Below are 23,337 nucleotides of genomic sequence, written 5' to 3' on the forward strand. Positions count from 1 at the left end.
TCCCTTTTAGGAATATTCTCTATAAATCATATTTGTGTCTCTATGTCTTTCTATCAGCACCAGGTGAATTGATGGGATTCTATGAGCACCACTTACACAACTTTATCAATGTTGCATCATTGGAGCATTAAGATGTCAATCAGGTAAATATGTGAAGTTTCATGTGCTCCTCTGCTTCCTGAAAAAAACCCCAGTTTCAAATTACTTTACTATAGGATTAACACAATTTTTTCAAGAGATTGTTGATGTGCAAACTATGTTGATTAAACCAAAAATTGAATAATAGTCCATAAAACTTCCATGTAAAGTTTGTGAATCTAAATCATCCGGTGTACAAACAAATTATGAACGCATAAAACAGAAATGATAAAAAATCTGCTATCAACACCAAATTGCCAAAATATATATATATAAAAAAACATTATTAGTAAGATATGATATCAAACAATTTGAGTGAAGTCTTCTAATTTGCATTGTTTCATATTCTGTTTTTGGATTCTTTAGTGATGCATAATTTAACTTTTATACCACTGTCACAGTGAAAAGGGTTGAGTCCTTAAAAACTTGTTTAACCCAATCACATATTCAAGAGATCTTTCCTAAACCAGGGTCCTGTTGTTAATTCGTTGTTGTTATTTCTGTTAAAAAAAGTCTTTGGTTTATCACTATTAGCAATTTTATTTTAATAACTTCAAATTGTTATTTTTAGAGACCATTTTATAACTTGCTCCAAGATGTGGGTGGTTGCTCATTCAATTTGTAGAAGACCATATGGTGATCTGTAGATGTTTTCTGGTTCTTCAGTCTTTAGTAGACAGAAGTTTAATTTCCATCATTACCACATCTCCACGTTTCATTTTTACATACACAAATACATATGATCTCATTGACATTTTATTCATATATGTATGTATTTAGAAATAATAAGTCATTCAAGTTATTCTACCTGATGACCTTCTTTTGTTGATAACCAATCTTTACATCCTCTCCATAGACAACGGAACAGTTTTTGTGTCGGGTGTCACATGAAAGACATCACATGAGACAATAAATGTGGTTTGATTCCAAAAACATGACAACAGCCTTCAAACTATGAATAAATAAACACAACATGTCATCTCAAATCACTAATAGTGCTTATCAGTTTAATGTAGAAAGAAGTTTAGTGTTCATTCATCAAAACAATACTAGTAATAAAAATCATACAAAAGTTTATCTATGGAAATCAGTTGAAATGCTTGTGGATTCATTTATGTTCATAAGTTTCGAATTTAGTAGTTAAGTTTGATAAAAATTTCAAGGATACTAAATTGCATGTTATCATAAATTCAGGTAAATCCAGATAAGCGCTTTTGACACATAAAATTTAAATATAAAGTTTTAATTTCATTTGCTCCAAGCACAATCCCCAATAAAATAGTTTTTTTGTATTCAAATATATTCAAACTACCATTTTTGAGACATAAGCATGGGTAATGATATAACTGTTAAGGTAACGATGGCAACAGGATCCAGAAGAATTTAGTTTCTGTGGTTGTTCTTGTATTGTTCCAGTACAGTTTCATAGCTAAACATGGTAAAAAGTAAAATTACAAAAATACCGAACTCCGAGGAAAATTCTAAACGGAAAGTCCCTAGGTAATATTGCCTATTGGTTGTTAGTGTTTTTAACACATGCCCTTGTTTGAATATTTTAACTTCAATGTATATTGTATATCCCCATAAAAAAGGGACATATACAGTCTTAGCAAACCATATCCCTCCTCAATTGCAGTCATGGACAGAAATAGCTTATATATCAAAACATTACTACTCATCAACAAAAAAACGACTCAAAACTTTACAAGGATTTCATTAATACATTTCAACCCCATGTATTTACTTAATTACCTGGCACATTGTTTCTTTATCTCTGTTGATAGGAATTTCTTCTACAATTCCATTTCTGTTACACAGTAATTATCTAAAAGAAATGATTAATTTTCAACAAAAATTATGTTACAGAATGAATATATCCAACTAAGTTATCACCTCCAAATGTTCAGAAAAAATATACTATGCAACAGATCTTTTTTTAAGGTTGTAACATTTTACATCAATATTTTTTTTTTCAAAATTGAATTAATCAAGTGTGCTACATATAATTATTTGGCTTAATTAATGTATCTTGTACTTGTTAGTCTTATGTGTAAAGGTAAATAAGTATTATCATTTACATCATTTTATGACTTCAGGATGTTCGCTCCTCTCTTTAAAAATAACAAGCTTTTTAAAAGACTGTTATAAATTGACTGTATATAAATTTCGGAACCCAAAAAGCAGAAAAATGAAAGGTCCATGTTTTTGCGATATAATGAATTGAAAATTTGGCGGGAAATTATTATCTTTACATTTTTCATACATTCAATATTGGCACCTCTTTTCTTTAAAAAACTATGATAAAATAACAAGGAAATTATAAGATTCCAAAAATGGCTTTATAAACTATATGTAATGAAATTAAGAAAATATAAGTAGGGGTTAGCGGGCAAAATTTTTATTGGCCCTGCATGGATAAAACTAGAGGATTCTGAATATCTGACAAAAATTCAAAAACAAGAGTAGCGAACATCCTTAAAATCTATATCTAACAGAGTAAAATGCACTGGTACCTTATCATCTATAACTGTCATCTGTGTAACCAGTCCTCTCTCTGCTCCATAATACAATGCTTTCAATTTGTGGTCCTGGAAACAGGATATAGGAAATACAGATATTAAACAATGAAAATATTGACATCTGATTTTGTTGAAACATTCATAAAAAGACTTAACTGAATTTCTGCATTGCTTTTCTTGTGTTTTTAAATTACTGTCACTTATCCAACAACTCCTTTCATTACTCAGTCAATATTAAAAAAGTATAGATAATTTAAAGGCAACCTTATTTAATCTGCAAAATAGATCCATTTTTAACTTTGCTTTATTGATAACTGTGCATCATATACCTATATGGAGTTATATTCTTTCAGAACGACAGGTATTTCTTTTGAAGAAACAACCCGTTTATTAGACTGAAATACCAGAAAATGTTGTTAACGCACATTTTAACTTTTGAAAAGAAAAAAGTTTGGTGAATTTATAGCTACATTAAAGGGAAATGAGAAATATGTGAGATAAATTTGATTATGCAAAACTTTTCATAACACTTTTAAAACAAGCAAAATTCTATCACATTTGTGTTTACGATTTTTAAAAACAGAAGAATACAATTTTGTTGGTACACACTGTATTGGAAATCTTGCTTTGACCGATTTCCGTTTTTTCGTGTTACATGTACATTACGATTTTGTACTTTATTCGTGCCAGTTCTTGATTTTTTTACATCCAAATATGCTCATTTTCTCGTTTTCTATAAGGGAACAGCCATGTATTTTATAATAGAGGGGGGGGGGGGGGGGGGGTTAATAAATTTTATCCTGATTCTCATTTATTGAAGAAAAATTTTAAAGTTTTTCTTGTCGTATAACACACTTTGCAGTGTCAGGATTGCACAAAGAAATTAAAGACCTCTCTACGGCAGGTCTTTCATTTAAACAATCCTGACAACCCTCGGTGTGTTATACGACAAGAACGACCTTAAAATATGCATTATGTAAAACAGAGAGACTAGATGATGATGACAATCAGTGGGTGTTTTATATCCAGTGGCAAATATTTAATACATATCAAAATGTGAACATTTTTGTGTGATTTGAAAATAAACCCTGATTTGTTCTAGACTGACATGTTAAGCAGAATTTTAAAAGCGTTAGTTCAAAAGGTAACAGTCCGTTGAAAGATATGTCACCTCACCCGGTACCATGATTCTGGTTCTAAGATGTTCTATTCTTGAATGTCAGTCATTGCACAGAAGCAGCAATATCAATTTTCAAGTCTGATCAGGAATCAAACCTATGACTGCCTCCCTTTGGCGAGAGGGCTACCACTAACAGAGACTATATAAATAAAGTTTTATTAACTTTAGATTGTTTTCTTACAAATACATTGGTAATGTTGAAAAAGGCTGCCTTTTTACTAAATTCATTGATCTAAAGTGTTTATGCCCATTCCATAAAGCATTATTTCTCACTGTCTGACATTGAAACAACCTGAACAACCCTATTTTATCTCAAAAACTTACATATTCAAATAACCAATACTTTCCATTGGAAAGAATTCTATCAAAATTGTTATTGGTTATGAATTTGTTTATATACATTGTTCAAACAGGGAACTTCCAGCAAAATTAAGCCTTGTAAACTGCTAACTGGTATGATCAAAAGCAGCTTTTTTCAAGACATGGTTACCTGAAAATATAACCCAACTTACCTGTGTTTGCTTGAAACCCCAAAATCATTTTAATGTCTAATTTTATTACCTGTCTGGTGTAACATCTGATAAATTTGTCGAATGATGCAGAGAATAAAAGATCTTCAAAAACACAAACAGTGGCGATGATGCCTGCAGCCTGGGTATATGTCCAACTCATATCGCCAGTCTAAAAAAAAAATGTAAGAGGTCAAAACGTAGATGATAAAGACAACAATACATGTGTCCAAATATAACTCTAGTTTGGCACATAGTGATAGTAAATAATAAATAAATATCTAAAATACAAGTCGACATACTTTTGATATGAGAAGTAAAATGCATGTTTAGACATTTTACCTAGAAATTCTAATTATAAGCTGTTTTAGAAGTGGAAAAGAAATGTATTGAGGATATCGGAAGGTTAATTTAGTCATAGATTTCTCTGCATCAATCTTGGTCTTTTTAGCAATCACATGGTCTGTTCTGAAAAATATTTTCTCTTAAACAAAAAATTGTGAAACAGCTTGAGTACATATCAATGTGCCTGTACACTCAACAGAAAAAAGAGAAATATTTACAGTAGACAATGTACATGTATGCAACAATAGACGGACAAGGTGAATGCAAAATAACCCCACTCCTAGAATGGGGCTTATAAACTTTAAGTTTCTTAGTCACCCTACTTGCCTTGATCAATTTGGAACACACTGAAAACTTGCATATTTAAAAATAGAATCAGTTTCTTAGTCACCATATCGTCCCAGCCTTGAACATTTTGAAATCACGGAAATTAAAAGTTATGTAAAGAATAATAAGCGTCTTAGTCGCCCTCCATGCTTCGAAATATTTTTTAAATACATCAGTGAAAAATAACTTTTAAAAAAATAATTTTAAAAGTTTGAATGTGATCTTATGAAATGTATGTCAGTTGGTAGGGTTTATATTACCTTTATTTTGTTGAATGTAAACTTTAACATTCAAGTAGTTTCAAGTATTATCATGTTTATATGTATTACAAAACTGCACAATTTTTCTTTATGAATGAGTTTAAAGTAAGATAAGATATAATTTATATCACATGTTTAAACACAGTGATTATTTGAACAGCGTATAGAAGTTGCTTGTTTTAAAACTATTTAACTTGATAATCAAGAATTATAAAGCATGAAAATAGGAATATATCAGTGAAAAACATGGCTCATTTTGGGTCAGTCCAAAGGTCCCAGGATATTCTAGCTTGTGGATTATGTGAAGTAGAAACAAAAATAAAAGTGAAATGTATGAACTGTGATCTATATATGTGCCAAAAATGTACAGATAAAATACATGCAAAGTTCAAGAATGCTGATCTCCATGACATTGTTGATTTGAAGGACATTCATGCTCATATTGATGAAACTAAAGCAAATTCTGAATTCAAACCAGTAAAATGTAAAGATCATAGAAAACAACTGTGCTGCATGTACTGCTTAACGTGTGAACTATTAGTTTGCCCAATGTGCATAGCAAAAACTCATCAACTTCATTTAATGGAAGACATACAAACTGTTTGTCAAAAGAAAGTTGAAGAAATGAAAATACTTCAAGATCAAGCTAAATCTAAGATAGAAAAATTAATAGAAAATGTAAATTTAATGGGAGAAATTGAGAAAGCAAAATCACATGAAATAGAGCAAAATATATTAATGGAGGAAAAACAAGCAAGGGAAGTTCAGTCAAAATGTTTGAGGTTACTTAAAGAACATAAAGATAAGACAGACAGACAATCTGAACTGATGTCATCGAAAGAATTTGAAATTCTAGAAGATAAAAAAGATATCAAAACAGTTATACAACAAGTAGAAAATCAATACGAATCACGAAATACAGAAGAATTTCTTGAAGCTATACGAAATATGCATTCAAAATTAGAGTCGATTAAGACAACAAGTTCAAAATCGTTTGATATGAAAATACTACATTATGTTCCTAATTATAAAATCCAAACCAATTCTAAATCAATTGAAATTGAAATTCATTTTGAAACAAAAGCAAAATATGAACTAAACATGTTAGACGTATTGAAAATAAATAGTATCACAAGTGACAAGGATGGTAACATCTGGATCACAGATGGAGTTAGAAAAATTCAACAACTGCAGGTGAAAGAAGGAGTTAAAGTCATTAAAGCACTAACAACTGGCCCTGGCTTCACTGAAATCAGATGTTGGAATAAAGGCATTCTCTTTACATCTGATGATTATTCAAAAATCATTCATTTGGCCTCTAACGATAAATTGAAAGTTTTCAAAAATCTTTCTCCTAGCTTGCCTTTTGCGCTCTCTGTTTCAGACAATGACGTTATTGTAGGAATGAACTGTGTCTCTGTAAAAGACAAAACAGACATACCCGTCATCATTAGATTGGGATTTAATGGGAAAACTATACAGATCTATAAAAATCATGGTAGACAACTACTTACAAGAGATGTTGTACGATGCTGTACAACAACCAATGATGGTGCTATCTGCTACATTGATAGTATTAACAGTAAAGGCTATTTAGGAGATGTAGTATTCATCAGTCGAGATGCAATTATTCAATGGAAATACAGTGGAAACTCCTTAATTAATTCAAATAAACATCCTTTTACTCCTATTGAAGTTGTGACAACAGGGTCTTATAATTTCATAGTTTCTGACGAGAACCAGCATGCTCTCCATTTCCTCAGTACAAAGGGGGGATTACTGACAATCTTAGACTTAACAATGATTGGAGTGGGAGATCCAGGGGTTATGACAATTGATAACAATGGGACTTTATGGATAAGTAGCGAGGAACTAAACAAAACAATACTCAGCCCTGTGAAATTCTTTGGATTCTGACAGAAATGTCAGGTTTTACATATCCTGATAACAAAGTTGACAGTATCATTTTATGAAGAACTTTTCTATTTTTGAAGAGTGAAGTAATTGCAACTGCTAGTAATATAAAACAGATTTTGTTATATAAAAAAATTACTTGTAAAAACTTTATTACCGGTAATTGTTACTGTTAGGCAAATGGATGAATGATAGCATAACGATACAATTATTGTGCAACGGTTAACATTATCTAAACGTTTATGGTGGATGAAATCAAGCTATCAGTTAAAGGGGCATTAGCTACGAATTCGACAAAAAAATGGAATATATTTTGTTTTGTTTCAAACATTTATAAAAGCGGAATAAAGAAATTATATTTTGCTATTAGCAGTCAGTTTGGCTCAATTTCGTCAAAATAACCTAAAACACATCTCTGGTGTATTATTGACTTACAACTCAATAATTCAACTCAATTGAATCCGTATTCATGCAACTTTTCAATTTGACCTTTAGATGAGTGGTTGTGCAGGTGTTCACCACGTGGCTCATTCATTAACAAGAAACGAATGTCAACATTGAAAACTGAAACAAGGAAGCGACCAGGAATAACCATTTTGCTGACTGATCCGGCCCACAAAAAAAAAGTACAGGTACAACGAGGAGTTACATATATGTCAAAGTAATAACATAAAATCAAACGGAGCTTCAGAAATCCGATTGCACGTGCTCGCTCTCTATTTATATTTATATTCATATTGGGTTATATGACCGTCCGCAGTCTTTGGAGGTCATCTCGATGAATAATTAGATGGCATCTTGTCTAAAATACGCAAATGCTGATACATTATAGCGAGCCTATGCATTGTTAATTGAGAATAATGAAAGTAACTACTGCTCACCATTTATATAATAATTATCAGCACATAAGTCAAAGAATGCCTGAAATTTGTCCAGAAAACTAATTATTTCCAACTTTTTTTAAATTTTCATGTCAAATATTCGTATTCAAGTAAATACTATAACATAAGTGGAATGAGATTGTATATTTTCATGAAATTTTCTGAATTAAAGTAGGCTAATGGGAGTGAAATCAATCGGAACCACAATCCCGTTCTCTTTTCCTCGAATGTGACCTACCGAATAAGATTTATCACCGGATTTGTACTTACATGAGCAACACGTCGGGTGCCACATGTGCAGCAAGATCTGCTTACCCTTCTGGAGTACATGAGATCACCCCCGGTTTTTGGTGGGGCTTGTAATGCTCAGTCTTTAGTTTTCTTTTTTGAATTTTGTGTACTGTTTGTCTTTTCGTCGTTTTTCGTTTTTCGCCATGGCATTGTCAGTTGTTTTCGACTTATGAGTTTGAATATCCTTTTGGTATCATTCGCTTCTCTCTTCTACCGTATAGTATATTAACTTATCTTTGTAAACATCAGACGGTTATCAGTTGTGAAAAAAATACTTCCTAGTTACTGTTTATTCTGTCTCATGATTATGAAATAAATGACTCGAACCTCGGATAAGTTGAACTGTTATGTTTGGTTCACTTGACTTTGACGTATAGAGGTTTCATTCAATCCATTGTATTTACAAGATAACCTAAAAAAAAACATTTTTGCTTGTTTTATCCAAAAGATCTGGTAATAATGGGATTGATTGACATTTAAGAAATTGTGGGTAGGATTGCAGAGCCAAGTCAAACAGGAATTTTCCATTAGAATTTTCTGCTTTTTAGCACAGGAAGAGGTAATTAGAACAATAAACAAAAACACTTTTGTCTGCTTGAATTAAAATATATTAATATGTATGAGTACCATGAATTTTTGCAGAAGACATTCGCCTTGTAAACTAGAATGTTAAAATACTAACCTTATTGGTCTAATATAGAGAAGAGTATGTTTATATCAAACAAGTGAAGCCTTAATAACAAAATATTCATTTTGATGCAAGCTTGGATTTCCTCCAAAGCAATTTGTTATCAGAGTTTAAATATATTTTTTTTATTCTTGAAAGTTTGTCAATTTTTTAGTAATTCATATGACTTTTTGAAGATGAAGACTGATAAAAAATTTAATATTGTTTTATAAATGTAAGACTTTAACTAAACAAGAAACATGTACTCTAAGAATTTATCAAATTTTTTACTAAAATTTGAACTCGTACCCTACCAATTTACTTTCTTTTTAGTATCCACATTTACAATACACACATACATAGATCATTCTATAACAAACATCACTGTTGCTATTCATGTTTAGGTATCTAATTCTATTTTTGAACAATGAAAATTTATTCAGCCTGTTTATCAGAGAAATATTCTAAAATTATTCAACAATAGAACAATAGAATAATTAATAGAAATATTAGTCTTATTCTAAAAATATTCAACAATAGAATAATTAATAGAAATATTAGTCTTCACAGTATTCTTCTTGACAATATACATATAAAATGTGGTATGATTGCCAATGAGATAACTATCCACCAAAGTTCAAATGAAGTGAATGTAAGCAATTATAGGCGACTGAACGGCCTTCAGCAATGGGAAAAACCCATACCGTATTGTCGGCGGTAAAAGGCCCTGACATGAAAAATGTGAAACAATATAACTGAGAAAACTAACGGCCTTATTTATAACAAATTAATTTACGAAGAAAAAAATTGACTGACATGAACCAATGACAACCACTGAACAACATGTTCCTGACTTGGGACTGGCGCATAAAGAATATGGCGGGTTTAAACATACTTGTGAGGATTCAACCCTCCCCGAACCTTGGACAGTGGTGTTACAGCCCAACATAAGAACAAACAGTTAAAATCAGTTGCAATTGGCTTAACTAAAAAGATCGGTAAGAGGCACAAAAACGAAAGACACAAAGCACCAAAATAAAGAGTACACGCAGTTACTGCAAAAGCTAATTACAACTAATAAATAAATCATGTTTTCCCAAACTTAAGTATCATCATTACAAATCCAACGGATGTAGTGTAAAAGACATCAATAAACAGTCTGAGAAACGCATGACTTTGTGCAATGCCAAAATATAAGTAAACAGTATCGTCAGGATGTAGGATCACGATTTATCATACCTGTACATTTAAAGCGATATATATATGATAAATATTAAGTAATGTTTTAATGTTTCAAAAACAAAATCAATGTTAACACTAATAAAAACAACATTTACTACTGTGTTGAATTTGTAACTTTTAAGGAAAAAAAACTCACGAAGATACCAGGATTGAAATTTTGTACGCCATTCGCGCCAGAGACACTCGTTTAAAAAAAGTTAACAAGGCCAAATAACTGTACAAAGTTGCAGAGCAGTGAGGACCAGAAAGTCCATAAAAGTTTTGCCAAATACAACTAAGGTAATCTATTCGAGGGTAGAACATCCTTAGTATTCGAAAAAATTCAACGTTTTCTAAACAAGTAATTTATGATTATGACCATTACGAATAAGTTTATTCAAAAGACCATTTAGTTTACACGGATCTTTTTTTAAATTTACGGGCTTTATAGACAATATTGCCGTAAAAATTAGGATGTGATATCCCGTTTTTAATAAGAACTCTACAAGTTTGTTTTGTTTATCCAAACCTGACCATTCCACTAGATCACTTATCTTGGAAATATGTTATATTAATATAGTATATAACAAATCTGGACAAAACTGATCAGTATTATCTGAGACGGGTTACAATGGTTTTGACCTGCATTAATTTATTAATTGTAGTACCCTGTGTAAATATAAATAGGGTATGATACCAAAGTTCAGTTCATTGTCTCATTCATTTTTTATTTTTTTGGAAATTTATGGAAAAAGCAAACTGGAGGTTCAGAAAGCTAAGTGGTTAGTTTTTGGTTAGTTTTATCAGTAACTATACATAGATTGTGCTTTGGTTGTGAGGAGTAATCGTTTAGACATATGCTGAATGTCCTATCAAAACATTGTGTTAAGGAAAAATCATCATTCTTAAATTTCGTGTATCCAAAGCCTTTTTCTTAATTTTTCCTTCAAGAACGCTCAAATCCAAAAAAAAGAAAAGCCAATGATGTATAAATACCTGAAAAGGTGAAAAGCTATTTAACCAAACTGGACCTTAAAAGAATAGCCAAAATCAGCTAAAGTAAGCTATGCCTGAGGGAGTTAGATTATCAATGACACCATAGTGGTTTATTTTTTAACAATAAACCTTACAATTTTAGCAAACTTACTTAATGGGAAGAATAAACTCAATATGGGCAGAAAACGCATTCACAATTAAAAATCGTTATAAATACAAATAATTGTATTAAAAAAATAAATAAATTGCAGTTTGACCACGATGAATTCCTACAGGAATAGATTACCTTAGCTGTATTTTGCCAAACTTTTCGGAATTTTTGCTCCTCCCCTTTTTTGGTCAACTGCTTTAATAAGGGTGTCACTGGTGAGTCTTTTGTAGACAAAACGCGTGTCTGGCGTACAAAATTATAGGCCTGATATCCTTGATGAGTTTTTAAGCCTTATGTAGTGACATCTAACTGGCACCTATCCCCATATATACTGGTATTCATCATCATCTTGTTGTCTTATTTGTTGTTGCTTTAATCATATCCAACATGCTAATCCAGAAATTTTGATTGAACAAATAAAAGATGCCATTTTATTTCAATTCTGTTCTGTTTAAGATAAATGGAAATGCGGGAAACAAAAACCAAGAGAGCGGCTTCTAAGCCTAAATCGCTCACCTTTTTCGTAACAAAAATGTTTATGAGAAACGAATTTCTTAATTTCAGATATACAGCTTTTCGTGGTCAAGTTTGTATATCTTGTGTTGCTAATCTGTTTGTCCTTCATAATTTCAGCCTATATAATAGTTTTCTAGTTAACATACAAAACATATTATGATTTTCAAGAAATTAGACAATGCATTTTAAACTCGTGTTTTATTTCTAGCCATGACGCCCATGCTGGTTGATTTAACAGGAACAAAAAACTCAAACTTGAGGATGAAGAGAAGATTTTTGAAAAAGTTTTATGACAACAACAACAGGAGTTAAGTGATGGCAATAGATCACCTGGCAAATAGGGTTAGGTGACCTAATCATGGTGAAAACTGTGAGCCATAAATAATGGCTTGTGTCAGGGGGAGGAAAATGTATAAAGTGATCACAATATGATTATTCAATTCTGTAAATGCAATTGAACTTCTAGTTTCAGGTTGAAAATATTCACTCGTTTTAGTCTTTTCAACTCAAAGAAAGAATTGCAGTCTTTAAAAAGATTGATTGAATGTTGGTTGCTTACATCTTAAAAATGAAACACAGGAATTAGATTCATGGACATTTAGGACTTGATCTTATTTTAAATAGGTAGTATTCTGCCATTGAAAAAACTTATGTGACCTTTAACGGCAAAAGAAATTGTAGCAGCTGCAGAAAATAACACATCTAAATTGAAGTGTTGTCTTTGAAATATTGCTAATGAAAGGTATCTGCAATTTGTAGAAAATTTACTAGCCTAATCAAATCGGTTGCATGAAATTGAAATCAGTGGTAAAGCAGAATATCAACGATATTTATATAATTAGATTGAATCTATTACAAGGGAAAATAGTTCGGGGCAAATAACAGACTTGATACTTTTCTTTCTTTTACAAGTTTCAATCTATGACCGTGATTCTTATATCATTTTGATTTATTTAAAGTAGAATAGCTAAACAATGATGTTGAATTAAAATCCACTGTAATGTAAGCAAGCCCCAAAAAAGGAATTTAAAATATCTGTTTTTTTTCTGCTTTTAGCTAATAAGCAATACATGGGTCCCATCTTTTCTTTTGGGATTGGTTGAATATTGCTTAAAGAATACACCAAAATTTCAAAACAAAAAATCAACAGTAGATTCCTAGATGCATTTTTACTTGCAAGAATAAAATCTGAAGCTTGATTTCACAAAAAATACTTTCTGTTCATATAGTGTTTTTCGCATGTAAGTAAACTTCATTTTGGTAACTAACTTCAAATGCATGGAAACTAAGAACACTTTGCAGAAAACAGGGCGAAAATTATGCTATTCAAAAATAAATGGGGAATGTGTCCATGGGACACAGATGATACCCTCGCTTGCATAAAACATTATAAAGGGGCATAACTCAAGAACGATAAAAGCGACCCAAATTTGTACTTGATCTGAGTTTTGTTTTAATAAGCATTGTGTATAAGTTTTATAACATTTGGTTGAGGAAAACTAAAGTTAGAGAACGGAAATGAAAAATTTAGCAATTTTTCCATTTGTAAAGGGGCATAACTCTAGAACGGTAAAAATGACACCACTAAATTTCTAACTTGATATGTGTTTTGTTTTAATAAGCATTTTGTTTAAGTTTCATAAAATTTGGTTGAGGCAAACTAAAGTTAGAGAACGGAAACCAATTTTGGGACGTACGTACGTACAGATGGACGGACAAGGGTAAAACTTAATACCCCCTCCGCTACGGCGGGGGCATAAAATATATCTAAGTATGCAATTTTTAGTTTTTACTTCAAACATGCCAAAGTTAAAATTAAATCTTGCAGGTATGTTTTTCTTATCATATTTCGACAGTGCATATCAAAGTATTTTAAGGAAAATGTATCACACTTCCTAAAATTTCCATCTTTTGTTAACTTGTGTTTTATGAGTTGCTATTTTAATGACATAACACCCAAATCATGAATAAAAGTATACACTAATTCAGAAAATCAACACTTTTAACAGCACTCGTTTTTCCATCAGATTCATATAGTGCCTGGTTATAGAATGACATAAATAAGAAACAAAAGTTGTTACTATATTTATTTGTACATATCACAGTGATGCCTACTGTACATATATATATTGTGTGTGTGTGTAAAACAAGTGAAATAAAGTCATAAACAAAATATACAGTGTGCCTACATACACAAACAAAAGTGATATTTTTACACTATGGCACGCACAGAAAAATCAAATACATAATTCCTAGCATTTCCTCTATTTTCTCAATATATACTTATATCAGTGTGTAATTTCATCATTTTATATATGTTTTTCTATTTATTATTTTGCTCTACTGTGATAAAACACCACACTGATAACATATCTTTCTATATTGCTCAGTCATAATACAATTTATAAACTAATGCCTTTCTTTATTCATTAAAATCACTAATAAACAAACTGTTTTCTATCTCCAATTGGTATATATAACAAATTCAACAGCCTGTATTTAAAACACAGCGCTTCCTCTCTCTACCTCTGTTGCTATATATATATATATATAACCTTAGACTTCTTTGATATATCTACATAATAAATTGTTCAGAGTATAGGATCAATCTAAAAGACCTAAGCTTCGCAGGTGAAAAGGTTTATTGTTTGTTGCTTGCTTGCTTGTTCAATGTCCAGTGGCAAGTGTTTCATGCATTTTCAGGATACTTTAAATCAGTAGAAAGGTCAATATCTTAGATCTGCTTTGCTCTGTCTGTATTCTTTTCTGTTTAACACTTTATTTAATTTATTGGGTGTTTTTTTCAGTAAATCCCATGTCAATTATTTATTTAACCCACTTTAAACATTGTACAAGATTTGTATGAGTGATATCTAAAAACAAACTTGTGCTGAACTTATCTACCTATATGATGTATTGGCAGTTGTATTTACTATACATAATGAAGAATAGCAAAACACAAAGACTAGTGAGTGAATACTGTTTTCCCTTTCAGGAATATTCTCTATAAATCATATATGTGTCTCTACATGTCTTTCTATCAGCACCAGGTGAATTGATGTGATTCTATGAGCACCATTACACATCTTTTTCAATGTTGTTTCTTTGAAAAATTTAGATGTCAATCAGGTAAATATGTGAAGTTTCATGTGCTCCTCTGCTTCCTGAAAAAAAAAACAGTTTCAAATTACTTTTCTATAGGATTAACTCACATTTTGTGAAGAGGTTGTTGATTTGTAAACACGGTTGATTAAACCAACTAGAGGCTCTCAAGAGCCTGTGTCGCTCACCTGTATTTACTGATGCTTTGGAAATCATGTAACATAAGGTTAAAATCATAATTAATAGTATTAGATATTAGATATTATAATGATATCTAAGATAATAACAAAAAACTGCAAAATTTCTGTAAAATTACTAACTCAAGGGCAGCAACCCAATAACGGGTTGTTGGATTCGTCTGAAAATTTCAGGGCAGATAAATCTAAATCTGATGAACAGATTTGCTCTAAATGCTTAAGTTTCAGAGATATAAACCAAAAACTGCATTTTACCCCCATGTTCTATTTTTAACCATGTCGGCCATGATGGTTGGAAGGCGGGGTCATCGGACAAATTTTTTAAACTAGATACCCTAATAATTATTATTGCCCGGTATGGTTTAATTTGTCTCAGTAATTTCGGAGAAGAAGATTTTTGTAAAAGATTACAAAAATTTACGAAAAATTTTTAAAAATTGACTATAAAGGGCAATAACTCCTAAAGTGGTCGACTGACAATTTTGGTCATGCAACTTATTTGTAGATCTGACTTTGCTGAACATTATTGCTGTTTACAGTTTATCTCTATCTATAATAATATTCAAGATAATAACCAAAAACTGCAAAATTTCCTTAAAATTACCAATTCATGGGCAGCAACCCAACAACGGGTTGTCAGATTTGTCTGAAAATTTCAGGGCAGATAGATCTTGATCTGATAATCAGTTTTACCCTGTCAAATTTACTCTAAATGCTTTGGTTTCAGAGATATAAGCCAAAATCTACATTTTACCCCTATGTTCTATTTTTAGCCATGGCGGCCATCTTGGTTGGTTGGCAGGGTCATCGGACACATGTTTTAAACTAGATATCCTAATGATGATTGTGGCCAAGTTTGGTTAAATTTGGCCCAGTGGTTTCAGAGGAGAAGATTTTTGTAAAAGCTAACGACGACGGACGATTTTAAAAAATTTTATTTTCACATTTTTATTTTTAGAGACCCTTTTATAACTTGCTCCGAGATGTGTGTGGTTGCTCATTGTAGAAGGTCTTATGGTGAACTGTAGATGCTTTCTGGTTCTTCAGTCTTCAGTAAATAGAGGTTGCATTTTTATCATTACAACATCTCCACGTTTTACATACATGAATAGATATGATCTCACTGACATTTAATTTATATATGCTTATGTCAAGAAATAAGTCATTCGAAAAATAATTTAAGTTTTTTTATCCTACCTGATGACCTTCTTTTGTTGATAACCAATCCTTACATCCTCTCCATAGACAACGAAACATTTTTGTGTCAGGTGTCACATGATCAGACATCACATGAGATAATAAATGAGGTTTGATTCCAAAAACATGGCAACAGCCTTCAAACTGTGAATGAAAAATCATTACATGTTATCTCAAATCACTAATAGTGCTTATAAGTTTAATGTAGAAAGAAAGTTAGTGTTTATTCATCAAAATTGTTGGAATAATAATACGAATCATACGAAAATTTATCTATGGAAGTCAATTGAAATGCTTGTGGGACTGGGTTCATTAATGTTCATAAGTTTCGAATTTAGTAGTTTGAGAAAAATTTCAAGGATACTAAATTGCATGTTATCATAATTTCAGGTAAAACCAGATAAGTGCCTTTGATGCCTTAAATTTATATAAAGTGTTATTTTAATTTGCTTCAATCACAATCCAGAATATAATAGTTTTGTATATTTGTATTCAAACTACCATATCATTGAGACATTAGCATGGGTAATAACATAACTGTTAAGGTAACGGTGGCAACAGAATCCAGAAGAATTTAGTTTCTGTGGTTGTTCTTGTATTGTTCCAGTACAGTTTCAAAGCTAAACATGGTAAAATTGCCTATTGGCTGTTAGTGTTTTTAACACATGCCCTTGTTTGATTATTTTAACTTCAATTTATATTGTATATCCCCATACAAGGGACATATACAATCTTAGCAAACCATATTCCTCCTCAATTGCAGTCATGGACTATATAGCTTATATATCAAACCATTACTACTCATCAACAAAAAAAGACTCGATCCAAACTTTACAAGGATTTCATTAATACATTTCAACCCCATGAATTTACTTTATTACCTGGCACATTGTTTCTTTATCTCTGTTGATAGGAATTACTTCTACAATTCCATTTCTGTTACCAGTAATTATCTAAAAGAAATGATTAATGATCAACATAAACTGTTTACACAGAGATATGTCTCGCCTATTTGTTATTTTGATAATGCAAATGTTGAAATTAAAATTACAATACTTTAACATGTAAGTTATGCAAATATTCAAAGTCAATGAACCATGACTGAATGTACAGGGCTAAACAGTCTCCATGGAAATGAGATGTGCCAATGCTAATACAACTGCAAACCAAATACCATTGACTTTTCATAAGTCGTTCCCTTTAAACAAACCTAAACACAAACATTAACTTGTAAACTATGTATAAGTTTCAAAGTCAATGAACCATAATTAAGGGGTGGGGTTATATAATCTCCATGGAAATGAAACTTGCAAATGCCAATACATTTGCATACCGAATATCATTGACTTAACATTAGTGGTTCATCTTAAACTGACCTAATCACAAACTAATACATGTAAACTAAGCAAAAGTTTCAAAGTCAATAGACCATGACTGAGAAGTAAGGACCAAATATTCTCCATGGAAATAAGATGTGCTAATGCTTCTACAACTGCATACAAATTATCATTGACCTACCACTAACGGTTCCCCTTAAACTGACCTAATCACAAACTAATACATGTAAACTAAGCAAAAGTTTTAAAGTCGATAGACCTTGACTGAGGGGGCGGAGCCAAATAATCTCCATGGAAATGAGATATGCCAATGCTTATACAACTGCATACCAAATATCATTGACCTACCACTAGTGGTTCCCCATAAACTGACCTAATCACAAACTAATACATGTAAACTAAGCAAAGTTTCAAAGTCAATAGACCTTGACTGAGGGGGTGGTGCCAAATAATCTCCATGGTAATGAGATGTGCCAATGCTAATACAACTGCATACCAAATATACTTGACCTACCACTAGTGGTTCCCCATAAACTGACCTAATCACAAACTAATACATGTAAACTAAGCAAAGTTTCAAAGTCAATAGACCTTGACTGAGGGGGTGGGGCCAAATTATCTCCATTGTAATGAGATGTGCCAACGCTAATACAACTGCATACCAAATATCATTGACCTACCACTAACGGTTCCCCTTAAACTGACCTAATCACAAACTAATACATGTAAACTAAGCAAAAGTTTTAAAGTCGATGGACCTTGACTGAGGGGGCGGGGCCAAATAATCTCCATGGAAATAAGATATGCCAATGTTTATACAACTGCATACCAAATATCATTGACCTACCACTAGTGGTCCCCCATAAACTGACCTAATCACAAACTAATACATGTAAACTAAGCAAAGTTTTAAAGTCGATAGACCTTGACTGAGGGGGCGGGGCCAAATAATCTCCATGGAAATGAGATATGCCAATGCTTATACAACTGCATACCAAATATACTTGACCTACCACTAGTGGTTCCCCATAAACTGACCTAATCACAAACTAATACATGTACACTAAGCAAAGTTTCAAAGTCAATAGACCTTGACTGAGGGGGTGGGGCCAAATTATCTCCATTGTAATGAGATGTGCCAATGCTAATACAACTGCATACCAAATATCATTGACCTACCACTAGTGGTTCACCATGAACTAGACCTAATCACAAACTAATACATTGTTGTTGCCGCCGCCGCCGTTGTCGCCGTCAACAGCATACATATGTCTTGCTTTTTGACTCCGTCAAGGCGAGACAATAAATTATGTTATACAATGAATGTATCCAACTAGGTTGTCACCTCCAAACGTTTAGAAAAAATATACTATGCAACAAATCTTTTTGTAAGGTTGTAACATTTTACATCAATGATTTTTTTTCTTTCAAAATTGTATTAATCATATGTGCTACATATAGTTATTTGTCTTCATTAATGTATCTTGTACTAGTTAGTCTTGTGTGTAAAAGTAAATAAACATTAACATTTATATTATTTTATGACTTCAGGCTGTTCGCTCCTCTCTTTCAAAATAACAAGCTTTTTAAAAGATTGTTATAAATTGACTGTATATAAATAATAGAACCTAAAAAGCAGAAAAAATCAAAGGTCTGTGTCCTTGTTTTTGAGATATAATCAATTGAAAATTTGGGGGCAAATGATTATCACTAGATTTTTCATGCATTCAACATTGGCACCTTTTTTCTTTAAAAAAACTGTGATCAAATAACCAGGAAATTATAGGATTTCAAAAATGGCTTTTTAAACTATATGTAATAAAATTATGAAAATAAAAGGAGGGGTTAGCGGGCAAAATTTTTATTGACCCTATATTAATAGAGGATTATGAATATCTGACAAAAATTCAAAAACAAGAGTAGCGAACATCCTTTAAAAAATCTATATCTAACAGAGTAAAATGCACTGGTACCTTATCATCAATAACTGTCATCTGTGTAACCAGTCCTCTGTCTGCTCCATAATACAAAGCTTTCAATTTGTGGTCCTGGAAACAGTATAAAGAAAATACAGATATTAAACAATGAAAATATTGACATCTGATTTTGTTGAACGATTCATATTATATAGACTTAACTGAATTTCTGCTTTGCTTTTATTGTGTTTTTAAATTGCTGTCTTGTTGGCACTTATCCAACAAATACCTTTATTACTCAGTCAATATTAAAACAGTATAGATAATTCAAAAGCAACCTCACTAAATCTGCAAACAGATCCATTTTAACTTTGCTTTATCGATAATTGTGCATTATATACCTATATGGAGTTATTTTCTTTCAGAAAAACAGGTCATTCTTTTGAATAAACAACCCGGATGATGCCAAGTTTCGATGAAATTTGCTTCAGGGCATAAAATAATGACCTGTGTAAGGTCATTATTTTCCCTGATTAAAACGCAAATAATCGTGTACTAAATCATTTAATTCATTTAATAGTTATGGTGTGTTGTTGCCAATTTGGGTTTTCTTTTAATTTTCCATCTTTAATATGTTTTAAGCAGAAACAATCCTTTTCTCTGTTTATTAGACTGAAATACCAGAAAGCATTGTTATTTGGTGGGGAGGGGGGATATTATAAATTTTATCCTGATTCTCCATTATTGAAGAAATATTTTAAGGTTTTTCTTCTTGTATTACACACTCTACAGTGTCAGGATTGCCCAAAGAAAGACCTCCCTACGGCAGGTCTTTCATTTGATTAATCCTATTACATCCCTCGGTGTGTTAAACGACAAGAACAACCTTAAAATATGCAATAAATGTACCTATAACAGAGACTAGATGATGATGATTAGTAGCTGTTTCATATCTAGTGGCAAATATTAAATACAAATCAAAATGAGAACATGGTAGTGTGATTTGAATATAAACCCTGCTTTGTTCTAGACTGACATGTTAAGCAGAATTTTTAAAGCGCTAATTGAAAAGGTAACAGTCCCTTGAAAGATGTCACCTCACCGGGTCCCATGATTCTGATTCTAAAATGACCAGCTTTTGCTTTATTCCTTAAATGGCTCAGTCTTTGCACAGAAGCAGCAATATCAATTTTCAAGTCTGACCAGAAATCAAACCATTGGCGAGAGGGCTACCACTAACAGAGACTAGATAAATAGAGTTTAATTAATTTAGATTGTTTTCTTACACCTAGAATTGGTAATGTTGAAAAAGGCTGCCTTTTTTCTAAATTCTGTGAGTTTTTATGTCCCATTAACAAAGTTGTATTTATCCCTTGTCCTAAATTGTATCATCATTTCCTTAACAACCCTGTTTTAAATCAAAAACTAACATATTCAAATAACCATTATTTTCCATTGGAAAAGAATTTTACCAAACTTGTTATTGCTTATGAATTTGTGTATATACATTGTTTAAACAGGGAACTTCCAGCCAAAACAAGTCTTGTAAACTGATAACTGATTTGATCCAATACAGCCTTTTTAAAGATGTGGTGACCATTTTTAATAAGTTATTATTTTATTTTCCTAATTATAGGGATTATTACAAGCATATAAATCAAATTACAGATACAGACAATACAATTTAATTATGATTATTAATACACATAACAAACAATAATTGTTCAATAATAAAAGGGGAGAATTAGTCCATACAGTATACAAGGAGGGTAACTCCTGGTCCACATCAAATATTCATAAGCTTATTGTTATCAACATATATTTTGTTATTTTTGATATGATAGAAAGTTTGTTCTCAGATCTTTTGCCCTTTTTATTTCAAATAAAGAATTAAGATAATTACTGAATTATAACTTACCTAACCGTTTTAGCATGGATTCCTAAACAAACATTTGAATGTCTAATTTTATTACCTGTCTAGTGTAACATCTGAAAAATTTGTTAAATGATACAGAGAATAAGAGATCTTCATACACACAAACAGTGGTGATGATACCAGCTGCTTGGGTGTATGTCCAAATCATATCTCCAGTCTAAAAAAAAGAAGTTTAATATGCAATTTCAAAGTATATCAAAACAGAGGTGATAAAGACAACAACATATATGATTCCAATTCATATCTTTAGTTTCAGCACATACTAAAAATAAGATAATATCTCAAACACTAGACATAGCCTTAATATGAGAAGTTAGAATCATATTTAGACATTCTATCCAGATATTAAAGTTATAAGCTATTCAAAAGTGGAAAAGAATAAAATTGAGAACGGAAATGGGGAATATGTTAAAGAGACAACAACCCGACCAAAGAGCAGACAACAGCCGAAGGCCACCAATGGGTATTTAATGCAGCGAAGTTAGTTGAGGACATCTTGAAGTTAAAGTTAGTCACAAATTTCTCTGCATCCATCTAACTCTTTTTAGCAATCAAATTGTATGTTATGATATAAATTTCGTCTAAAACAAATGATTGTACAAGAGCTTGAGTATATGTCAATGTTTCTATACATTAAACAGAAAAAAAGAGGAATGTTTCCATTAGACAATATGTGCATAATAAGCATTAAATTTCTATATACAGCAAAGAGGGATTTACTAAGTTATTATATAAAAAAAAAGATTGGACCATAAGATTATACCTAAATCCATGTTCCTAACTGTTAAAGATTGTAAACAGTCGGACAACATTCATTTAATTGATTTTACATGATAATTGAAGAACATGTATATAGTACAATAATTTTTAATAGAAATGTTGTGACAATAATCTATTGATCTTGTAACCAAGTATTGATATTATATACCTTACAATTGTTGATATAAATGTAGTTTCTTTTTTTTTAAATTCAATTGAAATATTTTAACATATTTATGCATGATTACACTGAAATTTAAGACAGTTCTTAAAAGTTATTGGCGATTTTTTTTTATGTAGTTTTAATATCAACACTTCATTATTTAGATACCAAATAAACCAAAGTATAAAGACAGCCAAAATCCATTTCATATTGTTCCTAGTGAAACTAGTACAAATTGTCATATCAATAAATTATTAGAAATTTTTTTTTATAATTATAACTCCATTTTTCAAAATTGTGGTGATTGGAATGGTTCAAAATTGCAAAAAGCATTCATTAAAGGACCATTTTACCCCAATATTTGATTCAATTTACCTCTAATGATAAAGAAAACAAGTTGATTTTCAGCATTTCACAAAACACTTTAAATACATGATATACAATACCGGTAGTAACAATTGGCATGGGATATTATATTGTCTTCAGGAATCCCTGACCCTATGAATCATTCAGATAAGTATTTCAGACTAAAAGATTTAAAAACTAGATGTGGGAACGACACAAATGACCCTGCTCGCAATAAAAGCTTGAAGCCATTTTTAGGAGTGGAAATTTGAGAAAGAAAGTCGGTATAACTGTTATTTTCACGATATTTTTAAAGTCCAATGCTGGTTTTTCGGCACAAATCAGTGGAGTGGAGCCAGACGTAAATTCAATCTGTAACTCATCATAGTAGACTCATATACTAAAAATCAACTCAATATGTGAAGGTGTTTAGAAGAAAAAAAAAAGTCTGTATAACTGTTATTTTCAAA

General features: G+C 31.4%; 1 protein-coding gene across 1 annotated transcript; it reads right to left on the reverse strand.

Moving 5' to 3' along the window:
- Positions 1–21,748, reverse strand: LOC127737111 (zinc finger protein 106-like). The gene is made up of 5 exons (XM_052247644.1): positions 21,638–21,748; positions 19,722–19,796; positions 17,293–17,364; positions 16,412–16,555; positions 1–178 (listed from the first exon to the last, which is right to left on the reverse strand). Exons 1-5 carry the CDS (start codon positions 21,746–21,748, stop codon positions 140–142), a joined length of 441 nt encoding a protein of 146 aa, XP_052103604.1. The 3' UTR covers positions 1–139.
- Between the last annotated feature and the right edge of the window lie 1,589 nt (positions 21,749–23,337).

This window comes from Mytilus californianus, unplaced genomic scaffold (genome assembly GCF_021869535.1).
Source record: "Mytilus californianus isolate M0D057914Y unplaced genomic scaffold, xbMytCali1.0.p SCAF_4, whole genome shotgun sequence".
In the NCBI taxonomy this organism is placed as follows: domain Eukaryota; kingdom Metazoa; phylum Mollusca; class Bivalvia; order Mytilida; family Mytilidae; genus Mytilus; species Mytilus californianus.

What these genes read in the sequence shown, in the direction of transcription:
- LOC127737111 (XM_052247644.1), bottom strand. Translation starts at nt 21,748, where the DNA reads ATGATTTGGACATACACCCAAGCAGCTGGTATCATCACCACTGTTTGT. An exon ending in TCAGATGTTACACTAGACAG is followed by an intron (nt 19,797 to 21,637) that starts GTAATAAAATTA and finishes TACTGTTTCCAG; the next exon opens with GACCACAAATTGAAAGCTTT. An exon ending in CAACAAAAGAAGGTCATCAG is followed by an intron (nt 179 to 16,411) that starts GTAGGATAAAAA and finishes GGTTTTTTTCAG; the next exon opens with GAAGCAGAGGAGCACATGAA.